General features: G+C 37.8%; 1 protein-coding gene across 1 annotated transcript in view; it reads left to right on the top strand.

The window, feature by feature from the left end:
• The window catches only part of CPOX (coproporphyrinogen oxidase), a 75,319-nt gene extending 58,438 nt beyond the window's left edge, over positions 1-16,881 (top strand). The window contains exons 6-7 of the mRNA XM_085622347.1: positions 12,742-12,846; positions 15,759-16,881. Of these exons, the coding sequence (XP_085478473.1) occupies positions 12,742-12,846; positions 15,759-15,846 (193 nt within the window). The 3' untranslated portion in view covers positions 15,847-16,881. The remainder of the gene's footprint in view (positions 1-12,741; positions 12,847-15,758) is intronic.
• The last annotated feature ends 1,451 nt before the right edge of the window (positions 16,882-18,332 follow it).

Here is an 18,332-nt window from a genome sequence, read left to right as displayed (position 1 = left end):
AAACTACATGGGGCATTAAGAATATGGTGGGTAAAATATATACAATCCAATTTAATAGCCATCACCTTTGGGAATCTGTTTACAGACCCCAACTCATGCGTGGAACTACCCAGGACAGAGTTGTAATATATAGTATATAAACTATTGGACAGATTGACCAGAGATAGATGGCAGAGGAACGGCAAAAAGTTAATGGTTAATCAATACCTTTTAACACCAAGCATAGATAATTCTGTGTTCTCATATTTAACATCCGTTTCCAATTATCAACTCCGAACTGAATTACTGCGATTCCGGTTGCAACATATTCCCTTGATGATAGGCCACTCTGCTAACATATATTCTATCAGTGCACTCACACCTTGTCCATGTCCATGTGATGGTCAATCCCCCCAGAATAACCTCCATTTTTTGTTCTTTTGTAATATTTATGCAGACGAAAGGAAAAGATACATTTTACCACTGATGCGTAAACTTAATTTTAGTCAATGCCGCTCAGCATTTTATTACCTCCCATCACTTGTCTGTTATTGTGTAGCCTCATTCCTCCTGTCTGCCATAAGAAGGAAATTAACTGTACATTAACTGTATAAGGATGACTGTATGTTTACATATAGAGAGGGGGGAAATGTTTATTCTTTGGTATTTTTAATGTTTAAATTCTAATTGACTGATTGTTTTTAGAATACTTTTTATGCCATATGTATGGGTGGAATAAAGTTATTATGACTGACTGACTGGCTTCCCATAGTAAGGCATTTACAGTCTGATAATTATATCTGAAATAAATGCAGTGCGACCTGTGTACAATCTGTGCATGTATATATTTTCGGTTGTTGCAATAAGCAATTTTGCAGGTTATTTGGTTTAATATATGTGCAGGCAAGTTTAATTTCTACATAATGGAGACATCTGTGTGGTTTGTCCAGGACTTGAGTTTAGCAAGAACCTGACATCCCGCTAGACAAAACAGCTAGGCTACTCTTAACTGCACGTGATCTGAACCTCCTGGAGCCAGGAGAGTGATATGGTATTGCCATGCTACATCAAGATATGTCATTGATCTGCTTAGTAACTCCAGTGAGGGAAATGCAGCATGACCCCTTTCCAAACTTAAATGAAAGCAAGAAAGTGCACTAAGAAAGCAGATTTAGTCCATTGTAATTCCTTAAGAAAATTCTTTATTCAAAAGTTCGTGCACATTCAATTAACAACCAGCCAACGTGTTTCGTTCCCAAGATGCATTCATGGAACTTCGTCAGGGCTCTATAATGAAAAAGGCTAGTGCACCGTAAAAATACATCATGAATCTGTTGTCGCCTTATGATAATAGGAACATTCCAGGCATATAGCCTGACACCTTGCTACGTGTCTAAACGTCTCTTCGTCTTTCCGTGGAGTTTAGCAAGAACCCGACAGCCCGTGAGATAAAACAACAGGTAGGCTTCTCTTAACTGCACGCGATCCGAACCTCCTGGAGCCAGGAGAGTGATATTGTATTGCCATGCTGCATCAAGATAGGTCATTGATCTGCTTAGTAACTCCAATGAGGGAAATGCAGCATGACCCATTTCCGAACTTACGCCTTGAATTTCAGAGAAATATCTTAATCGTGCTTCCGAATTATAAACATCCATTATAAGTATCGTAAGTTTAATGTTGCCTCTAATAGTGATCCTTTCAAACGGAATCATAGTGGGAATGAAGGTAGGTGAACCATTTGAGAAGTAGCTCTGTTTACATAATAGTGTAAAACTGCCTTTTTAAATGACGCAGCCCTCCCCTTGACCTTTGTTTACCTATAATCCCAGTTGGTCTTTCAGTTAATTTTTAAAGAACAGCCAGCACCTTGCATGGTGGTTATGTTGTTTCAATGGTCACATTACAATAAGGGAGTAGCAGCATGTAAACTCCCAATCTGGCTTTTTTGGCATTCATGACGTGAGGCCTGTTGACAGCCTTGTATTTATAATTTTCTAGGAACGGGGTAGCCAGAAAAATAAAGTAGCCATTGCATTTAACCATGTCTCAAACGGCAGTGAGTGAGCGAGTGAGCCTGTGCTTGTTCAGGTGGTTGCTCCCAGAGAGAATTCGGAAAGAACTGTGGCCAAATGGTGTATTTTACACCTCCATGTGCCAAAACATGATGAAAAAGATAGACGCTTTTCCTGGTCTCCGTCATTGTCTTTTTCCTTCTTTCTTACTTTTTAGGTTGAGTCTAGCGGCAGCACGCATGCGCTGCTCGCTCTGCAAGACTGCTGTAGTAGAGTATGGGAGAGAAACCAGCGCCCACTCTCCTCCCATATTTTTCATTGGCTTGTGTCATTATCTTTCGTAAATGCTGCCTTCGGATTCGTTAATAGGCTTGTTAGTCCCTCTTTAGTACGGCCTTGTATTCATTTGTAACCTCCCATGGCTACTGGCCCCTTTACTTTGGTTGTTAAACGGGACCTGTTATTTAGTCTGTAAGCACTATTTACTTTTGAGTTTCTCTTACTGCAGGCCGGACATGCGCTGCTTCAGCTGAAGCCACTTGTGTTTTTTTAAGCAGCACGGCCGCCCCGTATCACGGACGCCCACTTTCAATCACTTTAACCCGGCATTTTCTTCTGTCTGTTTCAATCCCCCAAGTAAAATGGATTTAGAAATGATTAGCAAATTAAGTCATGTGAATTCCAGGTAGCACATAATCGTGTGCTAATGGGCTGAAGCTGATAACAGCACATCTGTTACATGTCATCTGCACTAAAGCCACCTGACAGGGTTGTTTTCAAAAGCCTGTTTTAGTAACCACACTACCACCACCACCAATCCAATACCACCTCCACCAATCCAATACCTCCACCAATCCAATACCACTACTACCACCACCACCTCCACCACCTCCACCAATACCACCACCACCAATCCCAACACTACCACCAATCCCACCACCTCCACCAATCCAATACCACCAATTCCACTGCCAATACCACCACCACGAATACCAGCAATAACAATACCACCACCACCAATACCGCAAGTACCACCACCACCACCAATACCACCACCACCAATACACACATAATCGTTAGCTAATGGGCTGAAGCTGACAACAATGTCATCTGCACTAAAGCCACCTGACCGGGTTGTTTTCAAAAGCCTGTTTTATTAACACCAATACCACCACTTCCAATACCACTACCACCACCACTAATCCAATACCTATACTACTGCCAATACCACCACCACCAATACCACCACTGATCCAGCGGTAATTTCACTGTAATTTCCCAATGCAAAACCTCATTTACCTCTAGTTTACTGCTTTCAAGGTGATGGACCTTTGCCACCGTGTATCACCTTCAGGAGACTTTACATAAACATGAAGAATCAAAATGCAATTAATATTTAAGTCAATAAAGAGAATTGTGAGTATTTTTAAAGGGTTTTATTTTCTAGATAAAAGTTAAGGTTCTCTGACCCTTTATTCATTTGTCAAATTTCAATCAGATTACAGAATTGAAAATAGGAAAAATAGAATGAATACAGAACATATTACAGACTGAATACAAGGCATTCCATAAAGGAAGGGAATGAGGCATTAAATGTCAGTCAGAATTCTTTGAAGAGTTCAGGAAAATATAATTCAAGAGTGAGTTTGCAAGGCTAATCAATAATTAATAATTGGCAAAAATCTCCCATAAAGAGAAATAAATGCATAAGACAAATACATCTTTTTAAAACTAGTTAATTAGTCAAAGCATAAACTTAGAGTTTTAGCATTTAAATCTAATCCTTTTCTATCAGCTGCACTCTCTGCCCTGGTCTGTTCATCTGCGTCTCTGTGCTTTACAGAGAGAGAGAGAGAGAGAGAGAGAGAGAGAGAGAGAGAGAGAGAGAGAGAGAGAGAGAGAGACCACCCTTCACAAGACCACAGAGAAATGTGATCTGCCTTGCCAAAAATATGACGTGCAAGGACTCTCTGAAAAAATCTGAGCAAAGGCCCCCACCTCACTCTCTCTCCTCGGACGCAATCTCCTCCGAGGCTGCACCCGCGACGTTCATGTGCCTAACCCATATGATGTCTGGCCTCATGTGCTCCCTCTCCTATCTCTTCTAGTTCCAAAAAGCTCACACACCCCTATAGCTTCTAAAGCTAACCCGCTTCCAAAGAGGTCATTACTATATACTCTAATTCTTGGCTGACTACACAAATAATGTTGCAGTTTCCTTAGAAACTCGCACTGTGATTGGTTAGCATAGATGACATGAGGGTCTCACCATCCTGTTCTCATTGCAAAACCAGTTTTAACAAACGAAGCGTTAATGCTTAATACAATCCTATATTTCACCATCAATAATTATACAAATATGCAAGGAAGAAAAATGTATCGGTCCATTTCTTCCTTCCTTTCACATCCCATAACCACTGGTACATTGGCATGATAACAAGAATTTACAGTTCACTGTGGCCTTGACCCATTGTGTCTTCACTTGAGGCACTTGGCAATATGTAGCTGGTTCTGCGCATGCGTTTCTCATTCAGCACAATTCTCAGCCATGCTGGATTCCCAGGCAGCCATTTTATGGTGGGCCAAAAACAAAACAAACAAAAAAAAATTATTAATTTATGAAATAAAATCCATTATGTTTACCTTTCCCCATACTATTGCCCTATATTATTTATTACCTAGCAAAAGCTATTCATTAAAAGCAGCTTTTCTATTATTTGTACACAACGTGCAAAAATGTGCAATGTACAACATAGCATAAAACATGCACCAGTGCAAATTTTCAAAGCGCAAACAGTTAATACATCAACATGCTCTAATGTTTTAGATAGATTTTCATGCAAAATGCTTTTGCCCCATGTGTAGTGTTATTGAATTAATTAATACCCATTATAAAAAGATGTGTTATGAACTGAATATGTATTGTCTAAATATTCAACATAGCCAGTCCATTGAGACAGGAACAGGGAGTGTAGATTATAAGGGAAAGGAGCTGGGAGGAGAGAACACATTCCATTTTATCTTTAAAGCAAAAAAAACGGAAACTGCAGTCAAGAGTTTCTCTACACTGCAAAAACATGTTAATTCAGCACAAGCATTTCAGACTGTAAGCATTTTGACCAGGCCTCATTTTATGTCTTTCACTTTGCAAGCACCAAAAGTGCCCCTTTTAAAAAGCATTTGACTAGTCCTCATTTCATTTTTCATGTGCCGTGTGTTTTACTTGCACCAAAATCTGCGTGCCATTTTTAAATGCAGTCTGTCTGAAACACAAAACAGAGCAATGCTTAATCTTGAGAAATCTAGCTCTATCAATACCACCACCATCAATACCGCCACCACCAATACCGCCACCATCAATACCACCACCACCTCACTGCCTCTCACACACTAGTAATAGCGGGGCACTGAATGAGGCCGGAGCTGCAACCAAGACCATCTCTCCCTCCCTCTATGCCTGCCATAAGCACTGCACGCCCTGCACCAGGACGTGAAGACAGGGCCCTACTACAGTCTGAGTGTTTGTTATTACGCCAAAGATAGCAATGACATAACGCAATGCCACACTGCACACTCAAATCATGGAGAGCGCAGGAAATAGCCACCCAGCTCTTCCTCCTGAGCTGCGACAGTGTAATCACAGAGCAAAAGGTGTTGGAGCGCTTTGCTAGTGTTTACAGCTCGGATCATATGTAACTCTTACTTCACACTTTGTGTCTGTGTAATTTACAACACGTGAAAACATCTTCTTCACAGCACTATCACTATCACTTCTTTGAAGATGTCGCAGGCTGGTCTCTTCCTCGGATATTTACAATCTAACAAGCGGTCGAGAACGCCCTTTATTACAATGCAATAGGTCTCTAATTTGCGAGAGTTTAAGCTATTAGTATTGTAAATGACTATGCCTGTAATTTATGTTTTACAACCCAAACCATAAATAAAAGGCATTGTCATTTACAATGCGAATAGCTCAAACTCGCGTGAATGCGAGACCTATTGCATTGCAAATGCTTGTTAATTGAGTACCCTGCCAAACTCCGTGGCCTGCTGTAACTCCAAGGCCTTGGAAAAACACAAACCTGATGCAATTTGGTGGTGTCCTTGTGCACTGTGATTTCTTCTCTGGACAGGCTGCCACTTCTTGGCCTGCTCTGCTGCGAAGAGTGTGACAGTGTTTTCACTCAGCTTGTGTTTTTTAAACGCAGCACTGATGACAAACAGTTTTACACTCTTGCATGATGCAGGAAGCGATGTGGCAGAAAAATGCACGCTTAGCAATAGTGTCTCCGCGGTGGGGGAAGGAAGGGTGCGCACGCGCACCCTTACCTGCACCTTACAGGGAACATTGCTCACCACCAAACTCAGGCTGTGAAGTGCCATACTGGAGCAGTAGTCTGCACCCACTAGTTCAAGCACAGGAACGCACCTGCACAGTGGTTTTCAATCCCCTCCACATCGAATCGCTAAAGTAGCCTCATAACAAAACTGTACTCGAGCTACCCTTATGGCTTCATGTTTCATGTTTACATTTTTACTTAAGTGCCGTATTTTTTTTGGACAACTAATTGTATTCATTTAAATGAGATAAACAATGGTGCTCATTCTAGTGCCAGTTCATAACAGTATTAACATAAATAATCATGAATAGGTAACTTCCCACAGTCCATGAGGAATTTGTAATACATGTGTGTTAGCAATGGCCATCAACTGTGGTTCATTCGTTGGTAAAGTGGCGGGTGCATGTTTCAGTTTGTGTTTTTATTTCCCCGTAGTGCTGGCTGCCCCAGTCCGGTTCATCTAACTTATGTTGCACTATCTTAAGAAAGTTCAAAAATCCACTTGCTAATTGCATATGTTGAATTGAAGAATTCTTTTACTGCATGTGCGCATGATCTTAACTCCAAGTGTCTTCAGTATTCCACTATAAATGTTAACCTCTCTGCTTTAAAGTCCTGACAGCTGCTGATTACATGAGAAAGCAATTCTTTCCAGTATTGACAAAGCAACATTTTTGCTGTTGCCTGGTGTACATCTAAGTTTTTTGTATCGCTCCTAAGTGAAATAGGCTGAATCTCAATCTTATGAGCTCCTTTTTTGTAAACGTTATTGTGCCCTTCAGGAATTGTGGACTTTTGTGTAGATTGCAGGGGTTCAGTAAAGTGGCAAGGTGCGTTCTAGTGGAAACAAAGCTCATCAAATGCAAAAGGACATAGTTGTTGCTGTTTTTCACTGTAGCTTTTAACTGACTCTATATTCTCCCATTTTCTTCAGTTACAAAATCCAACTTCTCTCCATAGTGCTCACTTAAGTGTGTTCTGAGGGGCTTATTTGCAGTTGTACCAAAATTTTAGAACGCACCAAGATCGATATAGAAACTGATGTTTTAATAGGATGGCGAACATTGCCATTTTGTAAACACCATGTTGCATGGTGAAGGGTAGCTTCTTTTCTTGGAAATCTGGGGTGTAGCAAATCTCCCTGCAACTGGAGAGGCTTAGTCAAAGTACCACCAGACGCTCCATCTCCACAATATTGTGACATCCTAAAAAGATATCTGTTGGCCGGTAAGCAAGGGCTTATATGGAGGCAGCAATGTGAAGCTTGGGGAGTAGTGGCCCATCCGCAACTCACGTGTCCTTGTCCTCATGGTATTCAGCCTTTTCAGTCTAAATACACAAAAGTTGAGCGTTATTTAAAAAACTGATTAAACAGCAATAGAAAGAAAGACAGTTTTGCAAGGAAAATGAATGACCGAACAAGGAATTGAAGGGAAGATAATTTAAATAGGAAGTGCTGGGATTCTCCATTTAGGGCGCTTATCTTTTGACTTTGGCCAGCACAGAGCCTTTTGGTAGATACCTTTCATAGTCCCATCTACCTGCTTAAAGGCGACAAATTTTAGGCTTGTATTGGTTCTTTGATTTTGAAATTATGTGATTTAGTGTATGACAAAGGGGGGGGGGGGAATTATCATATATATCGAGGGAAATGGAATTTGGAGACAATAAGGTGAAACATTTAATCTTCAGCAGTACTTGCCTTTTTCAGTCTCCTGCTGGTTCTTAGCATTTTTTTGAAAACTAGTGTAATTCTGACACCGGTGTTGGTGAGGTTTTGATCATTATTTCAACTTGATCACCTAAAGATTGACTTCCTTGCAGTAAGACTGGTACACTTTGTTAAATTTCTGCAAAGTAGTTATCGATATAGAACTGATTTTATTCAGTTCTCTCAATTAACAAGACACCTTTTCAAGTGTCCTGTTGAGGGTTGACTGATGACCCTTCTCCAACCAAATTATCTTGTAGCCAAGTCTTAGATATTTGAAGCATTGTACAAAAAGGCTGCTCTCAGCAGGTGCCTGGTTGTCTCTTCATATTCCAGGATACACGAAGATTTCCTACTTATGTAGCTGATTTATTCATCAGCATACATGGACAGAAATCTGTATGTGTTCTGTAGTATTTGTATTTTTGCGTTTTTTCGTATACCATCCACCAATTGTTTTTGTATTATATCCACCAAGTTTGATTCTGAAAATGAATACTTCCTTCTCATATGTGTATTTTGAATGTAAGCAAGGTATGTCTGAGCAAAGTTCTCCTAAAGTAACTTATGTATTTTAAAGTTCACCCACCCGTACATTTCGGTTTAACAGTGTGATCTTGTTAGATTGAAATTCCCAGCTGCTCCTTCTTCTTGGATAGTATGGTCTTTGTCTGCGACAGATATTAACTATTCCCAACAGACAGTTTGTCTCAAGTTGCTTTAATCATGTCCTTTGTCTCTTAATCACTTATTTTACAGAGTACTGTATTGTGAAGTTTCTTATTTGGTATTCCCTTTTGCAATGTGCACAGTCAGCCTCGAACACTCCTTACCTCAGGGCTATTGAAGTATTGTCGTACATATTCCTCCTGGGTTACATCTATTGGGATGCCCAGGACTGCTCCTGGCTTTTTTCATATCATTTCATATTATATGATTGAAATCAAGTCTAACTGGCACTTTTTTAAAGTTTCTTGTAAGATTTTGGGTCCAGCACATCTGGAACTAACATGAGAAGCGAAGATAAAAATGAGAGAATACACTTTCCAGCGGTTCCTGGTTGGGAAAGAGATTCATTTTTTTCTTGCCTCTGTGGCGTGTGCTTTGCAAACCATTACTATAAACTTTGGATCAACAATGTCCATAAACTGTCTATGTTATAATTGTCATGATAATTTTGAATATACCGTCTAAAACTTTTAAAACCTAATACAGTTCTTTAAATTTGGCAAATTATGTTTGGTTACAGGTGAAACATTGCAATATAAACGGTATGACACTAAAATTAGAGAAAACCAATGTGATATTTGGATGGAAAAAGAAGAAACTGGGTACATGGTACTTTAACAATCACCGTCTGTCTACCGCTTCCAGATATAAGTACCTCGGCTGTTGGTTAGATGATAAGGGTGGGCATGTAACTTGCGAGAATTCCCTTAACCCAAAGTGCGCGTCACTACTATTTGCATTCCAAACCATTCTTTAACATACTAAACAACCATCCTTAGATCCCTTGCTGAAAATAGTCAAAGCCAAGCTAATTCCTATGTTAGCATACGGTTCGGAAGCCTTTCCCAGGAAACTGGGCTCCTTTTTTAACAAATCCCAGAGCCAAGTATCTAGATCCCTATTTAAACTCCCAAATCATTCCGCAGCTGCTCAAACTAGATTAGAATCTGCATTGTGCGACCAAGTTTTAGCCCAAAAGGCCTGCACTCTTAAATATTTACATTTTACACGTGCTGCCAAAGAAGGAATGCTGTAAAGTGTAATTTGGAAATAAGTATCATCAACAAACCATACAGTAGCCCAAAATTCTGGGCGAACTACCTTCATGAAGACCTGAAACTTAAACAACTACAAGATTATGGAATCTGAATCTTCCAAATCAGAATTGTAAAAATGTGCTAAACCGTTTAACCCAAAAGGCTTCATTTTGTACAAGATCATTGGATCCTTATGGCTCAAACATGCGCATCTGATACAAAGAAGCTACAACAACAGAGGTATTCAAAAATACTTAACAGATACTTTTGCTGTGCACTATAAAACTAAGTTCTCTCTTATTAGGATGGGATATTTTTCATCACTCAACCTTTTTACCTCAATGGTCGATAGGTCCAGTATCAACTATGTGTCGGCTGTTTGCTCAATCCCAAGAGAACCTATCTCATCTTCTCTGTACTTGTCCGGTTTTAATCAATGGCCGCTGGAAATTTCTAAGCAAGTTTTGGATTTTACAATATTCTTGTACTATTCAAGCTGCAGTAGACTTCCTGCTCGATGACGCTCATCCACAGGCCATTTGTAATTTGATTAAATTCCTACATAATACAGAAAAGTTGTTAAGTGCTGCTAATTTGTAAGACACTTACAGAGTATAATTGGCACCCACCATCCCCTTTCCTATTCGTGCTTGGTACTTGAAGTTTGATTGCATGCACTTTATATAGAATTTTCTCTATTAAATATGTATCATTATTAATTCATTTAAAAGTCAATGACCGCTTTTGTAATGGATTTTATAATTGTTTCCAAACCATTTTTCTACATTTGCTTTTATCATATGCAAACATGTTTTTATATATGTGTCTTGAATCTATAACAATAGTTTTAAAATCATTCTGAATTATTTTTTTATGATATGTTTAGTATTGAAAACTAATTTATTTGTTTTATAAGGTCTTATCATCTGTCGTAATGGCTTTTATTAGCTGTGCAAAAAACAAATAAACTTGAGGTTGAACATTGGCACAAGGCTTGGCTTTCGACACTAGGGGAGAGTTATGGTTTGTTTCTAAAAAATAAACCTCTAATTTCAGTGCTTTTTATTTTGTTAACTTCTGGAATGAAATATATATATATCAAACCTTTGAAGGCCATGAGGTGAAAATTAATGATAGAATTACTTGCAATACCGATTATGTGATCTATGTCCTCAAATGTGGATGTGATAAGCTCTTTGTGGGCAGCACCATCAATAAGTTAAAATTGAGAATATTGCGTCATATTTGAGCAATAAAGAATGGTGACACAATTTAACCCATGGCCTGCTCCTTTGAACAATATCACAACTGATCATTAACAACTTTCAGTTACTTTGGAGCTATACACATTCGGGCCCACCGAAGGGGAGGTGATTGAGAAAAGGAATTGAGGAAGCAGGAATCATGTTTAATATTATCAATAGGAATGGATATACCTTGTCGCCACAATGCTGATGCTTAGCTGTATGTACATCTGTGATTAGGTCATTGAATGAAACCTTGGTCTCCTATTACTTCTTTCATTATCTTTTTAAAGTAATAAGTGGGCTCAGGATGAACATGGGTCGGTCTTATGCCCAAGAAAAATGGAATGGATATTTTGGTTTGAATTGGGGTATTACGTATGATTTTGTTATCAGACCTGACCTGCCCTCCGTTGAGTATATTCAGCTCTGTGAAGATAATGCACTTTATATAGAACTGGATTGAACAATTTGGTGTTATGCATTTTATGGATAATTGGCACTTTTTTTAAAATATGTCGTATCATGTTTTTATGGATTATAAGGTGCCTGTTAACCGGTTGAAAGTTGCTGAGTGTAGGAAGTGTCATGATTAGGTACTGTGCATCACACAAGTGTCAAGCGTTCTAGATTTGTGAATTACATCATGATCTTATTTTAGGTAGAAGGGTATTGTACATTGAATGTTGTTGTTATGAATAGCATGTTTCTTTCATATCTGGGAAAATCTGACATTATTAGGTCCCTTGGATTCAGGCATTATGCACTTTAGATATGTGAATCATATTATGACACATTATGTATTCTTCAAGAACTTAAGAGGTTTGGAGTGAATAAATATATAAAAGGTAGTCATGAATTATTTTATATTAGGTGAGGAAATCTAACATATTCAGGTCACTCGGGATCTTGCTCTGTGCACTTTATTAGCATTACGCACTTTAAATAATTGAATTATGAGGCGCACTTTGCGTTTAGAGTAGCCTTATATGTGACAATTCTATATGTGACATTTATACAATAAACACAATTTATATTGAATATCATTATGAATTTAATCACATCTGAAAACCTTGAAGAGATATGGGATTGTAAGACTCCTTAGGATCATACATTATGCGCTTTGAAAGTAATATGTACATTAGAAAATAGATTTATATAACGACGCACCATGCACTTTACAATTGCCTAGAAGATGATATTAGGGTTTACTGGCACAGACGGAATTCATAAATAAATAGTTAAGCATTTAATGGTGATTTAAATGCTTAAATTGACGTTTTTGTACTATGTGGGAGACAATAGGGTAAAAACATATTTGGATATGGATTAGAGTGTTTAAAGGGGTATTTTATACTCCTACCATGATATGCTCAGAACAAGAAAGGGTCTTGATGCCAGTTTCTCCTAAATTCCTTAAAACAGTGATGTATTGTGAACAGGAAAACTATAAATAAAAATATATAAAATTACTGTGCATAACATAAAGAATTGGCTCATTAAATTTTAGCATGGTAATGAATGTATAATATAAAGTGACAAGATAATCATGTGGAGATAGGGAATTTTAGTATAAATGGGTATGGAGTTGCTGATACCTTCATTTTAAGAAGAGGACAATCAGAAATTGTCTCTTATGTTTGTTGTAGTGTGTTGCACATTAACAATTAAACCTCTCATTTCCAGGTACGTTGAGTTTAATCTGGTCTATGATCGAGGTACTAAGTTTGGCCTTGCAACTTCAGGGTCTAGGATCGAAAGTATACTTATGTCCTTGCCACTGACTGCAAGGTAAGATTCAGTGATTATTAACTGAAATTACATCCAATACATAGTTTTATGTCTGTACCCAACCTCCTTTGTGTTTACTATTATTTTCAGTAGCCTAACACTATTTAAGTAGTGAAGCAATAAACACATATTTGTTGTTTTGATTGCCACGCATAAACACACTCTTACAGTATCCACCTATACTCTGACAGAAAATGTTATCAATATGTTCCAATCCCATAGTCCTCAGTCTAGATCTATTTCATACAGTGTCCTTTTGCTGCTTTAGCCTTTCTGTAATAGAGACCCTAAAAGCAGACCAGAAACAGGCTTTGGACAACCGGTTTAATGGGTCACTATTTAAGCTTTGAATGTCAACAGTTAAAACACTTATTCAAACTATGTGTATGTGCCGTTATCACTTTGGCAATATACATAATGTCTGTAAGCCCCTAAAGCCCTTATTCATCAAAATCGTTTTACCATTTTACTATATTGAAACTTCCCTAGTAGTGGGGGAAAAAAGAGGAAAAGTTAATTGAGAAAGGGTAAGTTTTTAGCAGTTTCTAGAAGGTACTATACAACTCAGTAGCCCAAAGAAAAGGGTGGGAGGGATTGCCAGAATTTTGCAGTGAGAAACTGAGAAGAATGAACCACCTTTCTGGAACATCAAATACGAAAAACTACTAGAAGGTTGACAGTTGCAGAGCGTAAAAGTCTTGCAAGGGCAATTTAGTGTGGAGATTTGACAGATAAGCCAGCCCGAAAATATAAACGGCCCTAAGACACAGGCAGATAGCCCTAAATCAGCAACATGTTTCCATGGGAAACCAGTGAAGGGTGGCATAAGAGGGAGAGATGTGGCAACATTTCCTGTTTTCGACAACAAGGCTTGCAGCCGCATTCTTAATAAACATAAGTCATTTGAGTGAACTTTAGGGAGACTGATGAAAAGAGAATTACGGTAGCCCAGTCGAGAAATTACAGTAGGTTACTATGCTTTCACAGTGTTAAAGGGGAAGAAATAACTTTTTATTTTAAGAGATGTGAGGTAGAGAATAGCAAGGAAATTAATTTAGAATGTAAAGCTTGGAAGAGAGATTTGTATCATAGAGGACACCAAGATTCTTGGTTGCTGACACAGGTAATGGAGGTCTTCATTCACAATGCCACCAATGAGAATTCCTGAAGGTGAACGGCCCAAAATTAGTTTTTCATTCTTGGATGAGTCATGACTGAGATGGTTGGTATTTATCCAGTTGGCAATGGTTACCATATAGTGTTTAACCTGATCCTGCAGGATGGAGCTGCTGCCATCAAATCTAAGAATAAGTTGTGTTTCTTCAGCAAAGCCTATAAATGATTTGGTTAGAAATTATTTAAATCACTCAAGGGCCCTGCCTCCTGCTCTAGTTTTACTTGGTCAATCAGTCAGAAGGGAGTGTTTCACAAGCTGCAGAGAAATAGAGTATTATGAAAGCAACACTGTACTGCATCTTGTTGCATTAAAATGTTGTTGAGGACTAACACCAGGATGGTTTCAGTGCTTAACTTCACTATGAAATTTGATTGGTAGGAGTTTAAGATTTCTATAGCTTTCAGATGAGCTGAGAGTTGTATGATTAAAAAAGATCAAATTATTTTATAACGTTGCAGTTGAAGAGAGATAGGCCAAACATTTATGTCTTTTTGTCTTTTAAATCTTTATTTCGATTATGTAAATCATAAAAGAACATACAAATACATTGAAGTCACAAAGGTTATCTTTCAAAAAAGAAAGTCATTCATAAGTAAAAGATACACAAAACCTAGGGAAAATACAATTGCAAATAGATAATAATAAATGGATTGGAACATAAGCCTAGTGTATGATAAACAATTACATTTCATTCCGTAAGATGGATTCTTCTAATATGCCATATTGCTGCCAAATACTTGCTGATAGCAAAGACAGTGCGAGAAGATAGATCACTTTTTAGCAGCCTATAGGCATCTAAATATCGTCTGAATCCCCAGCTCCTACAGATGGGAACAATCCATTTATTCCTTGATTTCGTGTACATAGGGCAAAAAAACATTAAATGAATATCGTCCTCCAGCTCACTAGAGCATGTAGGACAATTTTTTACAGTAGGGGGATGCCATCTACTGGTAAGTGCTCTAACTGGGAGTGCATTATATCGCCATTGTAAGAATAATTTTCTCAGGGCGACAGGATTAATGTCATTCAGGACAGTTTCTAGTAAATAGTGGTCCTTGATAGTTAAAAATGTAGTTGTCATAGATCCCAAATTCTCATTAGCAATAGTAACCGAGAGATTAAACATTTATGAGGACTGAGATCTCTATAAAGCTTTTTGTTAGGAGGGGTTTAATCAGGGCTTGTTAAAGCAAAGGGGAGGGCTTGCTAAATCGGATGAGAGATTAGGAAATCTGGTAACATGATACTTATGCGGGGCAGAAGATTACAGATCCTGACAGAATAGGGATTGAGTAGAGAACAATGGGACAAATAGAAGATTTTAGAATGAACATTGGTGTGCTCCAAGGAAGAAAATTGGTCAGCATGAGCTTTGATTCAAAACTTTACATCCATATCCAACACACCATTAGTTGTTTATAGCCTATGTTATCTCTGCCACAATTTCTTTCATTCGTCATTGAATTTAGTTTTTTTGCAGAACCAGTGACCAAATCCAGAGTGCCCTGTAGTCCATGCATTGTTGTTATATTCATAACAAGAAGAGCTATGAAAGATGCAAAATCATATCCCATTTTGTGAAACTCTAATCTAATTTCCTGCTAAAACAATCTTTCTGTGACTTATGTCTTTGACTTAAATAGATGATTTTGTGTTTCATTGACTTTTCGGTCCCTTCTGTTGGAGTTTATTGACATATTTGTATGTTTTTGTTTCTTATTCTTCTCTGTAGGTGGGAGTACATGCACATACCACCGAAGAATTCAAAGGAAGCTGAAATTCTTGAAGTCTTGCGCCATCCTATAGACTGGGTGCATTGATCAACCCTATGACCAAATGAGTTACTTCTTCTGTCAGCTGCTAAGGATTATCAGATACTGCCTATTGGATAATTGCCACTAGATGTTGGACACCATCTTTGTGTTGAACCCTTACACGCCTTAACAAACGGGAATAGTTTTGATTAGCACATCCATTGTCGGGTCTATTTGCTAAGTGTAAAGAAGAATGAGTACAGTAAAGTGTTTACATGTTGTGTGTTTCAGTGTAGACTGAATTTGAAAACAAATACTAAAGATTTTCTATGATTCTCCAGCTATTGCTTTGGAAAATCTGTACATAAAAATATTTTAATGCCTTATACTCAAAATGAGATTGAGGTTGCTTGCGAAGGTAGCAGCATTTTTATTGTCTGTTTATAGTATCCTCGAGTTGCATTATTCCAGGGAGATGTGATTTGGTATTAATTTGTTGTGGAAAATGTTGCAGTCATGGGTTGCCTTGCTCTATGTGCAGTAGCCTCCCACAGGAGCTGTCCTAATAGCAATTTGATTCTTTTTTCTTCATGCTTCTCCATGCAGACTTGGGTAAAAATTCCATCTTCAAGTGCACTTGGGTCTCAGATTTTTGCAGTTCATAGCTGCTTTGGGTAAGCATGGTGAATTATGGATCGTGTCCATTTATCTACATGGGCTGTTATCCAGGCATTTGTAATATTTATTATATGATACTACTTCCATTGATTCTATGCAATAGTTGTGAAATAGAAATTCAAATATATTTTTCTACTTGTCAATCATTAAATCATTTTATTCTATTGAAGTGTACCTACGGGACTAATACGATCAATAATGTAATCATAATCAGCAGTATGACGATCACGAGAGAAATGCGGCTTTAAAATGTGAGATAATAGAAAAACATTTTTTCCTCCCTTTATAAAATATGCAGGCATTTCAGTGTTTCAATTGCTATTGCATTTTTTGTGAACATGTTGCATTATATTGAGTTATTTACTGCTGACTAAAATAAATGTGTATGCGCCTTTCAAAAATAAATATGATGTGCATACCAAACTTCTTCCTTATACTTCTAAATAGAAAGTATTGTGAATTATGGGCTTGGACAGATTTAGTGCATATCTATATATGTAGTAGTAATATACTTTATTTGGTTATAATTAACCATGAAAGTGTACACAAACAGAAGTACAATAACACAAACATGTGCTTTAAAAATACAATATCAGTCCATTTATACTTCATCCAACTTCAAAGAGAGAATATATAAAATAATCATCTCCTATAATAAAATTTAATAGAAATGCATTATCAATCCCTTAAAATAGAAACATCCAAGCAGCATCATACCAATTCATTCAACAAAATTCCTGCAGGAGCAATATTAAAAAAAAACAGTACAATAGATCCAAAAGGTGACCGTGCATAATGTGACCAGCATTCATGTGGAAAAAGGCAAAAGGTTTACAATTGCTGCATCCCAATACAAGTTCTCACTATGAATATGTTATATAAAAAAGATACTTAAAAAAAAATAAAAGGGTGTTTATAAATACTTGTACAGTAGGCACAACGTTAAATGGTGACCTTTAGAATTTTGTTTCTCTGAAAACATATTGCTTGTAGGAACTTGCTCACTGCAAATACTATTTTTGGAGTAGTATCGCTTTTTAAAATTCTGAAGGCTACCAAGTGTCTGTAAGTTCCCATGTCACGGCAGGTGGGCACAATCAATTTGCGACATAGATTATAGTACTCAGGACAAAAAAACATTAATGGCAACTAATTTTTATCATTCAAACCACATGCTGGGCAAGTAATAAAGTCTTGTTTGAAATAAAATTTGCAGGTAAAAGATCTTAAAAGGGAGGGTTCCATGACACAAACGTATATACAAGCTCCTAGCTAGAGGTGAGAATATGAGATCTAGGAATTGCTCAAAAACAGGAAAGCGCTTAAAATCTAAAAACAAATTAGTCAGAGGGCCATTTGAGCTATTTGTTATATATCCCTCATTTATGTGAGCCCAATAACTAGCTTTCATAATCTTAAGGTCATCTTTACAAATTACAGTTGGATCGTCCCAGTGGCTCTGTAACCCGATGTTACCCAGCCATGCCGGAAGAACTTTAACCCAAGGAAGATTCCTAGCTCCTGGAAATTTTAAGTCTCAAAGTGAATCTTTAAAAACTCCAAAATCTGGTATAGTTCAAAGGCGGATCCAGTAAACTAGAAATTTTAAAACAGCCAGGTCAGCGATTCTTTTCAAACCCACATCAAAATATAATGGTAAGGGGTGAGCTAGATGGAACAGAAAGCATCTTCCTAATAAAAGTGTTTTCTGCTATTGTCAGCAGGTGAGTATCAACACAGCCCCAAATCTCTGCGCCAAAAAGCCCAGCATACTTAGCTTTAGCACAATAGATTTCCAGGGCAGGTGAGACAACACGCAATGTTGTTTGCTTATAAAATCTGATAATAGCATTAGATCTGTGCTCTATTGTTAG

The sequence above is a fragment of the Triturus cristatus genome, chromosome 8 (genome assembly GCF_964204655.1).
Source record: "Triturus cristatus chromosome 8, aTriCri1.1, whole genome shotgun sequence".
In the NCBI taxonomy this organism is placed as follows: Eukaryota; Metazoa; Chordata; class Amphibia; order Caudata; family Salamandridae; genus Triturus; species Triturus cristatus.
Note: the sequence above shows the minus strand (reverse complement) of the source record. Positions and strands in the feature narration are given on the sequence as shown.